This window comes from Portunus trituberculatus, chromosome 45 (assembly GCF_017591435.1).
Source record: "Portunus trituberculatus isolate SZX2019 chromosome 45, ASM1759143v1, whole genome shotgun sequence".
NCBI classification, from domain to species: Eukaryota; Metazoa; Arthropoda; class Malacostraca; order Decapoda; family Portunidae; genus Portunus; species Portunus trituberculatus.
Genome location: NC_059299.1, coordinates 2834931 through 2846604, shown reverse-complemented (window position 1 = coordinate 2846604; position 11674 = coordinate 2834931). Strand labels below are relative to the sequence as shown.

Genomic DNA, 11674 nt, shown 5'->3' with positions numbered 1-11674 from the left:
ATTACCATCAAAACGTGAAACTGTATAAGATATCAACACCAACAGCATCCACAAATCAGAGCTATATCCAGGACAAACCCATCCAATGTTTTCACCTTCAAGCTGCCAAAGATCCTTGGAAATGCATGGACCATAGTCTCAATAATCTCCCTGTTGACTTTTCTGGGGCACTTGTCAGGCTGAATGCTGACATCATAGTGGTGGATGTAGCCCCTAGGCATGGAGATCTGGAAATGGTTGGCCCTCAGGGTGATGGGCCGACCCTCCCGCCCAAGGTTGGGTCTTCTTGGTGCCACGAATGCTGTTAAGAAAAGCTACACATTACAGTAGTGACTAAGAGGAATACTTAAAACAATGTATATCAGAGCTAAAAGAACTTACCTCTCATCCTTTAGTAGTTTGGAACAAACTACAGGTTGCCTAATTACTGGGATTAGAGCTGCATATGCCAGAAATATTTGTTGAGCACAGTGATAATGATGGTTCACATATACTACACGGGAGAAAACAGATGGATAACACTCATACTTGGCAGCTCTGGGGGCAGCAGGGCTGATATTCCGGTGCCAGTGGCCACAGCAGGTGTCGTTGCAGCAGGCGCCACTATGGTTGTTATTGGTCCAGTTGCAGGGGTGGGTCCCGGAGGTAGGGTGATGGGGCGGGGCACTGGGGGGCCAGCTGGTCCTGGGGGTCCCCCCGGGCCCGTGGGAGGGCCGGGAGGGCCAGGAGGACCAGGTGCTACAACAAAACAAAATCTATCAGCAAATGCAAGAAGGATAATGTTTCACAGATGATGGATCCAGCTGAACACATAATTGAGTCCACCTCCTCCATGTTAAAGACCTGACATGACCTGGCACCCTCCACCTACAGCCTCCCATACACAGGCACCCCTTCTGTACACACTACTGGGTGGGGCTTTGGGGGATAGTCAGCTGGTCCTTGGGTCCCGGGCCTGGGGGGCTACACCAACACAGCCAGACACACTCACCTTCCCCACATCTTCCAAACTCCTGACACAATAAAAATATCTTTCCACATACTAGGAAAGTTATTCTTATTTAGCCTAACTTTAGAATTAATTCTAATTCCTTACATAGGATAATTACCTTTTGTCATTCCTTTGCCAATGGCTTTGGGCAATATTCTTTTAAATTATCACTGAAATTTGGATAAGTGATAAAATATGATTAGGTGGAGTTCATTAAAGCATAGTGGACACACTTAGTCATTAATATATACCACCACCAATCATACCAAGGGGAATTATGAAACCAAAGAAGGTGGTTCATATGGACTCAAAATATTAAAGGGAGTGATGAAAGCAAGGAAGGTAGTTCACAGGGACTCACAAACACTAACAGGAAAGGATTTCCCTTATGTAATATATCACCAAAAGGGTTGTGTAAACATTTGCTTTTGGAATTCCAACATATCTATGTAAAGCATTGAATGTATGCTATACAAGACTGTAAAAGATTACAATTTAACAGTCTGTACAAGAGACTCTTCTGTCACGCTGTCTCTTTATATGTTGGGAGGAGAAGGAGAAGGGGTGGGGGGCAGTTTATGAACAGGCATCAAACATAGATATGCAAGTCAAGTAGTATTTTGTTGTAATAGATATGGATTTTAACACATGAACTTGCATTGAAAGGAAGAAACTTTCAATAAAATCTTCCCTTGCTCTACAAACAGAAAATGAGCCTGTGTATATGTATGTAATAGTCCAGAATACAAAGATATAGTCTTGAAGCAAGCATAACAATGAAGAGTGGGAGAGGAAGAGCAAGGAGGGAGACCATTCCAACATGCACTGTGGTGAGAGTGAGACAGGCCAGCCAGTAGCCCGACAGCAGCTTGGCAGAGGCCTGGCGGCAGACAGGCCCTGGCTGGCACACATCTGGTACATCTCACCCTACTGTTTGAAAACATTAGTCACTGGTATCACTGTGCTGGCCCATTATTATGATGTTTCAATCACTGATATAATGTCAGAGTCATTAAAGAATGTTTGCAGGCCATGATACAAGAACACATGTACCCTTGTACTGTACAAATACAAAAATGGTATATGGTGTGACTTGAAATTCCATGGAGTCCATCAGCCACCATCTTATTCCCATCAACAATCACTGTCCTCTTCTTTCGAGTGTCTTTTACAAGTCACTACAAACTGAGTAGTAATTTCAGCTTAAAGTTCACTTGTATTAAGTTTCCAGGAGAAATCATGACATCTGATAAAACTCACTGGTCCCACCACAAGGTAACTCAATGAACAACTGCTTAAATATTATATTAGGCCAACTGAAGACATGTGTTTGACTATAACTATGACACACAGCACCATATTTGAAGGTGATTGTGATAGTGGAGGTGGTGAAGAAGTGGGGAGGTAGAGGTGGTGGTGAGAATTACACTACAGTACTAGAGTTCTAACCTACTTAACATAGACAATAATACAGAGACCCTCACAGCTCAGATCACAGCCTAGTGCCAACAGCTAAAATGTTTCCCCAGCAGTGTTTCTAATATTAATATGACAGAATTCATATAAAAAACTCTTCACCTAAGCAACACACAGTATCCCAAACCTGTAAATTCATCACATATCTCATCATAAACTGAAATAAAGATATATACACAGTAAATTCCCAAGTAACAGGCATCCAAGGTTAATCTGGCATGCAAATTGGTTGAATCTTACCTGCTTTCAAACATAATTTACAATATTCACCTGTACACATGAGTGAAAAGTGAATTGTGAACTAATAATGATCATTCAGGCTTTTTGATGTCCTCTGTCCTCCAAGCAGCTACTCACATTCACTGAATCTTTACCCGTTTGTGACCGCTGACAAACTACCTTGCACTTTGCATGTGTTATACTTGTCAAGATGAGATTGTAACCGGTCATGAGCACTCACCATCATTAATGTACTGACAAGACCATAACGGCAGCTACAATCATCTGATGTCACTTACGAGGTGTCAGCTGATGTGGTGACTTCCTAACTTCATGAAGCATGCCTAACCTAACCCTCAGTACCCTACCCTAGTCCACTGCTACAAAACAGCAGTAAATACACTATTGTGTGCATGAACAGGAGCAGGCCAGCAATGGTGTGTGTGTGTGTGTGTGTGTGTGTGTGTGTGTGTGTGTGTGTGTGTGTGTGTGTGTGTGTGTGTGTGTATCTGATTCAAGATGGCAAAATCTACTTACAGTGCACCACAAATGAAACACAGGTGTGACCAGAGAGAGAGAGAGAGAGAGAGAGAGAGAGAGAGAGAGAGAGAGAGAGAGAGAGAGAGAGAGAGAGAGAGAGAGAGAGAGAGAGAGAGGAGAGTATAGAGATCACCTGAGTGGTGTGTTTTGTAGGGTGTATGGTGTGTACTAAAGTCTGTTAATCCAAAGAATCCAGGCCAAAACTGCTAGTTCGGTTGGCAGCCCTGCCCCCCCCCGCCGCCATTGAACCTTTCCAACACTTAAATTTTCTTCAAGTACATTTATTTTTCTTCAAGCTATAAACTTGTATATCTATTGAGTTAAGTGAAGAAAAAATAAATGTACTTGAAGAAAATTTAAGTGTCGGGAAGGTTTAGTGGCGGCAGGGGTGGGTAGGGCTGCCAACCGAACTAACAGTTTCGGCATGGATTGTTTGGATGAACGAACTATAGTGTTGAGGCATTACCAATGTGACACAAGGCATGGAGGGTACAGGCCTTACACAAGCAGGGACAAAGGGAGAAGTGGTTGTGTTTCTCAAGAGTGCCATGGGAGATAACTTGGCAAATCACAGAGATAATGCCTCAACAAGTACTCCAAGCCAAGAGGTAACAGTAACAGACACTGGCTAGCTATAGGACTGCCTTTCAGAGACAAGGATGGCACAGCATGGCACAGCACATCAATGGAGCATTATTTACAATGGTCTTAATTCTTTAATTATTGCTGTTATATTTGGTGTGTGACAGCTGCTTGAGAGTACTGGATGCCTGAGTCCTGGTTAACTATTAATTTACTGTATATACCATATATTGCTCTCAAATCCCTCAAGAAGCATAGCACAATACAGTATGCCTCCTGGACCCACTCAAAAGCAAAATATATTAACTAGCTAAAGGATATGCTGGTCATGCATGGCTTGCAACTTTTCAGCTTACCATGCAACTCAGCTTTTACAGTCATAATGTGAAGGGAAAAGAATGAATAATGTATTACAGAAAGGATGAATGGCAAATAAATCACAGGCAAATTACTGAGAAACAAAGGATAATGCCTACAAAAGTGACCTGTGAGCATAAGGTGACTCATCAAGCCTGACCCAACACTGCCCTCTTCAACACCAATCCATGAGATCCTCAACTAACAATGTCCGGACACACACACTACACTATACCAATCCAAGGCCAAACAGAGCACGTCCACCCGAGTGTGCCCACCTGGTGTGTCACTAAAAGTCAATATGTGCCTAAGAGGTCAAAATCACTGGTCTGAAAATCAATTAACCCCCTTGAGTACCATGATACATTTCCATATTCTCCCTGCTTACCATTTGATGATTTTATACAGCTTCAGAAACTCACGTGTGGGATTAAAATAGTGAAGACTGTGGCCATTAATCTTCTGACCTCCATAGACCCTCCCTAAATAAATTGGTCTAAACGTACACAAATCTCAAGTAAAAATGTGTCCTAGTATTGAAGGAGTTAAGTAGATTCTTCTCTTTATGTACCATCATTATAGAATATCACATAACAAGTGTATGTACAAATTACTTGAGAAACTGGCCACACTTTCTATCAAGACCCTGGTGGTGGTGTCAATGACCTCAGCAGATCAATACAAGAAATTTTGTTACAACTTCAATAAATCAACCCATCCTTAATAATAGGGAGTAACCAGACAAAACCAGACATATATGTGAACCAATCAACTGGCTAATAAGGAAACTTGACGTTACATAAGTACAGTTCTCAATAACAAGGAAGTGCCCTCTAGAAAAATGCAAAGTTGATAAAGAGAAATTTCCAGCCAACACCTCCACAAAACTGACACACAGGCCAACAGAGAGCCACAACCTAGCCACTGGAATCAACACTGTGTTCCGAGCCAGCCCTCACCAGCACACCCAGGAGGGACACTAGGGCAACACTCTTGTGCCTGGCCTTGGACATCCCCATTATATCCTGCAGGAACAGACCCACCTACCCCTGCACCCCACCCACCATGACCCCATCACTCAACACAAAACAACACAGGTCAACTCAACTTAAAATGAGAAACTAACTTAAAACTGGATGCACTGAAGAAGCCTCAGATAGAAATGAAACCTGTGCTACTCAATATGACTATATAACACACTTATTTGGACCAGCCATTAATAAAAAAAAAAAAAAACTAAAAATAATGGTAATAATAATACTAATAATGGGTAGCCCTTAGCAGACACTTATGTTATTTGCTTCAGTAACCTTCCGCAATGACTTCAACTTAATGAGTCACTACAAATGTCACCTTGGAAACAACTAGAGACAAACTGAACCACTACGACTCGCACTGGTGGGAAAACAAACGAACAAATACTTAAGTGAAGGTTACTCAAACAAACAAACCACCGACATTTTGCCAAACCAGGAAGTGGTGAAAACAGCCCCACTATACCATGACTCCCCCAGCCAGGAGGGATTCTGTGCATCCCGAGGCCCCTACAAGTGTGATGAGTGACAAAACCCGCAGCCCAGCACAGCCACAGCCCAGCACAGCCCTGCCCTCACTCAGCGGGCGAGGCGCGACCCTGGTGCTGGGGGCGGCGCGGCGGGGTGGCCCTCCTCGTGGTGCCGCGGCTCCTGGCACTCACTCCTGGCCCACCGTACTACTGCTCCTGACCCACCTGGTGCCGTGGTGGGCGGGGCCTCCACGTGGGTCAGGTCAACAGCGGGGCGTCGCCGTGAACCAGGTCACCTCACGGGAGCGTCCCCCTCACGCTCCGTCCCGCCCTGGCTAAGGCTACACAACGCTGCCACACACCCCGCCAATACTTACGCTGCCCGACAGGGTACATGAACTCTACAATAGTCGCTAATTTAAGGACGAAACTAGAGAAATCTCAGACTTGGAAGTGTTGAAAATGGCGTTAGTGACTTCCTGTCCGAGGAAGACTGAGGCGGCGGTTCTCTTTCCTCAGTATTGTTTGGCACTCAACCAGAAAAAAATAATTCTTTCAACTTTGTTTGCTATATCACTTTAAAAACTATCATTTTTACTAAATAAAACGTAGTTACAGCCTCTTGAATGTGCAGATGAAAAAATATTCAATCGATTAAAAATTCAAACGAAATTACTTTATTTTTTGCTAAAGTCTTCGAGAAATCAACAAATTAGTCTTGGCAAATACATTCTCGTTATTTTTAGTGATATATTTCTTTAGTAGTTTAAATATATCAACTTTCCTTTTGAGAGAGAGAGAGAGAGAGAGAGAGAGAGAGAGAGAGAGAGATGGGGAAGGGGTGAAGAGGTTCAGGGGGGGGACATTTTTCTCCTACTTATATAGCATATTCTTACTTTACGCTATTCCCATGCAAATTGTAAATATCCAGTAATATAGAGAGTTATGGCTCATTTTAAGAATTAATTTCGGAAAAGCTTTTCCTGTCGACATACTAGATAAGTTTCCTTTGAAAAGAATTCAGCGCAGCTTCCCAGAGCTTTCTCTTCTCTTTTCAGCATCTCTGATGAATGTCCTGGAGTCCAAAACGCCGGAGTACTTGCAGGATATATTTATGGCCTTCTTATACTGTATTTGTTTCTTCTTTTACCCTTGTGACATTTGATTAAAACGTGTTATAATAAGAAAATAAAAAAAGTCACAATAATGAGAACAGTTTAATGAGAAGAATCATAAAGAACAAGAACCAGTGAGGGGTGAGGGGTTGTAGAGCCTCATGTCACTACAACACTGTAGCTGCCCACTGCACCTTGTCTTCTTAGGGCCACCACTTTATATCCATGCAGTGGAAAATGAAGGATATACTGTAAACTGAAAAAAAATCATACAAAAAAAAAAAACATTCCATTCTACTTAATAATCTCCAGGCCTCGCTAAAATTTTCCCAATCTTGTACACTTTTAACACTTTTTTGGTTGTTTCTCTTCATACTTGTCTTGGATTACCTTAATGATGACCGAATTTATATAACTGGTGCTGCATCCCTATTACTGAGTTACTGACAAATTGCAGAAAAAACTCAACTACCTTAGCAATAAATAATTGGCTGAAGCAAAAAAATCTATTATAGTTTTCAGTGAATCAAAACAGTAGCTGCTAGAAGAGGTGAACTGGGAAATCTCACCAGGGGCGAGCTATCCTCATATGCACAGTAGTACATTAGTGAAATACTACTTTGGATTTTATCTTTCATATTTTAATTAAATATTGTCATGAAAATTCAGCCTCATAAAGCTTCAGAGGCTTCCCAAAGAGCCCCATGCAAGGTCAACCTCAGACACTGTACAGCACAAGCACAGACCATACAGAATGAGTGATTAAGCAACACACATGCAATTTATCTATACTGACCTTTAATCAGCAAGTTAAACTAAACTTTTGAAGGAAGTTTTTGTCCCATGACTTGTACTAGCCATCTTATTAACATTACATACACATTACCATGATTATATTGAGGTAAACAGTACTTTCCCCATTAAAAAGAAGAAAGGATAAAAATCTCAACAAACAATGTAAGAGGAGCAGAGGAACTACATGGTAACAAGCATAATGGATCTTTCATTATGCAGACTCATGCCCAAATTGTTGACTAGTATACAGGCGTGACTAAAAAGTTTCTGTAATACCAACATGGTACTACAGTATACTTCATATTTAGAACAAACAACAGTCTAGTACTTGGCCAGTGTCCTAAACATTCCTCTCCTTCCCTGATTCCATTTTAAGATTCTAGTGCTTCTTTGACAAACAACTAGAAAATGTGAAAAAATTTCTTTTCCATTAAAAATAGATAAAAGACAAATTCTGAGCACACACACAGGAGCAAATAAATAAAAAATTTGTAAACACCATTCTGATACCCAATTACTAACAAACCATATCTACACCGTGTTTCCCAGTGTACATCAAACCTTGGGCTAAATAACAATGACTTAACAAAGCACTAGAACAATGCAAGGGAAGGAAGGTGGCAATTCACACATAGACAACAGATTCAATAACAGCAACATGGCAATGTAGATTCATATTAGCACCTGACGCTAAGGACTGATATTCCAGTAAGACACTGAACGACTTACTGTAGAAAAACAATAGTTGTCAACCTGAATGTTTACCAGAGAACACATGACTAGATAAACTTATCACCAATTTTCAAGCATCTGAAATACATATTAAATGAATGACGCATCATAAGAAATATTTGACACAAAATATATGCACTACTTTGATAAATCTATATGAATCAATCTATCATATCAAATGCTGACAAATCTACTGGTTTTGAGTTGGGAATGTCACTTGAAACTAAGAGCAGGATAACAAATAAAAATCATGTGATTCAGTGTTATAGAACATTACAGGACAAGGATGTTCAAGAGTGCCACAAACACATTGACATTTCACGTCAGATTCATAAATGAGATTCATTATTCAACTCAAACTGGTATAAAATAAATCACACCACTTATCAAAACAACAAAACATTTGATAAGGGAAAATAATACAGGAAAAAAAATAAAAGAAATAAATAAATAAAAATGATGGATTATAAAAGAAGGGCATATAAGGAAACTGAGGGAAGGAGGCACTGAACCTCACATCCCTGTCAGGTCTCTGCCATGCCTGCTGCTGTTGTTACTCTACCGGTTTTAATGTTATGTATCGGGAGGCAATGAAAGTTACGAAAATTGTTGCCATGGTGAAGCACACTGCAAAGATGTACCATGAATCCTCATCAAAAATGTCGGTAAAAGCCGGAACACTGTCATACACCTTATTAACAATGCTCATGGTGGCCTCATACTTGCGCTGTGCCTGAGTTGACATGGTGGTGGTTGTGGGAGTGGTGACAGAAACTTAATACGAGACAAAAAAGTCTAATATTACACTGCTTCTTGGCCTCAAATGATTCTTCACTAGATTTAAGTACCCCTGTAGCAAAAATAATGAATAATGTACATGAAAGTATTTACACAGTGGTTTTATAGACTATCTCCTCTTCTGTGACTTGGTGAGCACTGGTTTAGCTGCATCTACAGCTTCATCTACCTTCACTTTGCTGCTCACTAGTTCATTGTACTTCACTAGGATGTCAAGTGAACTGAGGTTGTTGGTCTTGAACACAATCTTTTTGTCATCCACTGAAAACAAAATATATATTCAGAAAAATGTATTATATCTCAGCTTATGTGCAACATGGGAACAATGTAAAACCAAAAATTCTACACTATACTCAATAAATGTTCTTACAAGTAGACAGAGCAAAGGAAGGAAAAAAAAAAAAAAAAAAAAAAATAAAATTAAAAGAAGGCATGGTTCTTCTCTAGAATCACTGCTCCACGCCGATCTCTATAATACGTATAGGACAGTGCAGTATATATAACGTGTTTACCGTCAGTGAGAGTTTTGGTGAGTGCTCGGCCTTAGTGTGTCGTACACAAGCCTTCAAATGTGTGGTGTTCGGTGAGTTTTCTCTAAGTCCAACAAGCTGCGGCGAGCCACGGAGCTCCATCACACTCGGAAATGAGAAGTACACTGACTTGCATTTGTTTCTAGCTAGGGTTTGTGGGTAACTGCTGAATAGGATTCTTATTGTGTCTATAGTTCTTTTGTCCAATAACGTGCCACCACTTCTTAACACCACGAGCTGCGCCAATGGGAATTTGCCATATGTATTGGTAGGCGGGGCACAGCTGGGCAGACAGGTGCACAGAGAAATCTGTGTGCGCAGTTCAGCCATGGCCACCAGTGACATTAGTTATAAAGGTTGCGAATTTGATTACTGGGAAATCATCGCTCCTGCGATGCAAGTCAGTTTACAATCGAGAAGAGGACCAGCCAGGACCTTCATCCTTTCGTTAAGGTATTGTGAGGAGGGGTATTGGTAGAGGTAGGGCATATTGTGTGAAGCTATAAGAGAACCGGTTAGTGTTGGAGGGGCTCCAGAGGGGGCTGTGTCCCCCCGGTTAGGTTAGGTCACATTACGTTAGGTTTATGTTGTTAGTTGATGTTGGGTGGTCTGGGGGGCTGTGCCCCCCCGGTTAGGTTAGGTTACGTTAGGTTAGTTTTATGTTAGTGTTGTAGGGGGGGTCCAGGCTCCTCCCCAAAAACCCCCGATTCCCCAGTCCCCCAAGCTTGTTGGGGGGGGAGAGAGGGAAGGGTAGAGGAAAGGGGGGGGGAGCAGTGGTTCTGTAGTTTTACCGAAGGCATTGTGTGTCACCTCACCTAATTTGACGACGATGATTGGCTCCGATCTGTCATTCACGACGTTGGTCTTCAAAAGACACTTAGGGTTGGTATCACGGACTTTGTCTTGATAAAAATAATTGACGACGTTTCTGTGGGGAAAACAAGTAACTTATTAACCTCCACCCACTTAAAATATGATGCTATAAGACACATTTTAAGAATCACAGACCATAATTTTAGATATTCCTTCAATCATTAATAAGTACTATTGGTAAATTCAGAGCTACATCAACCTACATACCTCTCTTTAGATGACTCCTTTAATAAACCCATTACCCCTTCTAGGCGAAAATTCGAAAAAAAAAAAAAAACTAATGCGGCTTACTAAAATATTACCTACGACTTTACCACACCCGGTAAAGTTGAGTAATTTAATCCTCTTGCTTGTACAAATTTTAACTTTTCACAGCCTCCCTGAGTCATAAGGACACCCTGCAAGTCTTACATCAATGTGAAGTAAAACTGGCTGCCTCTGTCAACGGCTAAACGTAACTGGCGGGGCTCAATGGATTATTAACCTCGATCTGGAACCTTCGCAACTTTACTCTTCTCACATTTGCTTCCACCTAATTACCCACCCTATAACCAAATCCACTGACATTTACAGCCACATATACCCATCGTGTGTATCAACCAACAAGAGAAAGGTACAAGGAAGGAAAACAAGAAAATGGGCCAATAATAATACCACTGACAGTCTACTGGCGGACGGTGGCAGACGACGCAAGCTATTTTTTCACCGTTTGTTAAGCTCCTACCTCACTACATGGGCATTGTCAGTGAAGGGATCAAATGTGAAGTCAATCCTCTTGGTGGGCTTGAGGTTGAGTAGCTTGGTCTGCTTGGCGAGGGCGGAGAACAGCCCAGTGCTGCGAGAGAAGGAGCCGTGGTAGAGGAAGGGTAACGCCATGCTGGTCGAGGTGGCCGTCTATTATAAACACTCAGCTCCTAAACTTTCGTACAGGCTGATGATCACCAAATACCAAAAATAAAAAAATATTACAAGCTGATGTGATGATTGGTGTTAGTACTATCAGCCTTGTCTACTGTAATTGGAACCAAGTTGTGTAATAGTCACTCAGAAATACGTACTCGGAATAATAATAATAATAATAATAATAATAATAATAATAATAATAATAATAATAATAAAATAAATAATGAGACGTAGTAAATTTCACTATTCAGGAAAATCT

General features: G+C 41.2%; 2 protein-coding genes across 7 annotated transcripts in view; both read right to left on the bottom strand.

Annotated features, from left to right (window-relative positions):
- The window catches only part of LOC123519675 (protein argonaute-2-like), a 24302-nt gene extending 18128 nt beyond the window's left edge, over positions 1 to 6174 (bottom strand). For 2 of the 6 annotated variants that reach the window (XM_045281162.1, XM_045281166.1), the window contains exons 1-3: positions 6047 to 6174; positions 529 to 738; positions 96 to 301 (exon numbers count right to left, since the gene is read on the bottom strand). In XM_045281162.1, coding sequence (XP_045137097.1) covers positions 96 to 301; positions 529 to 738; positions 6047 to 6065 — 435 coding nt within the window. In that variant the 5' untranslated portion in view covers positions 6066 to 6174. Of the gene's footprint in view, positions 1 to 95; positions 302 to 528; positions 739 to 1109; positions 3439 to 5665 lie in introns of those variants that run through there. The other 4 variants (XM_045281164.1, XM_045281165.1, XM_045281161.1 and 1 more) reach the window with 4 other exon arrangements.
- Positions 6175 to 6872: 698 nt separating this feature from the next.
- LOC123519497 lies at positions 6873 to 11426 on the bottom strand. Its single transcript, XM_045280848.1, has 3 exons — positions 11237 to 11426; positions 10455 to 10567; positions 6873 to 9370 (listed from the first exon to the last, which is right to left on the bottom strand). Exons 1-3 carry the CDS (start codon positions 11386 to 11388, stop codon positions 9219 to 9221), a joined length of 417 nt encoding a protein of 138 aa, XP_045136783.1. The 5' UTR covers positions 11389 to 11426; the 3' UTR covers positions 6873 to 9218.
- Between the last annotated feature and the right edge of the window lie 248 nt (positions 11427 to 11674).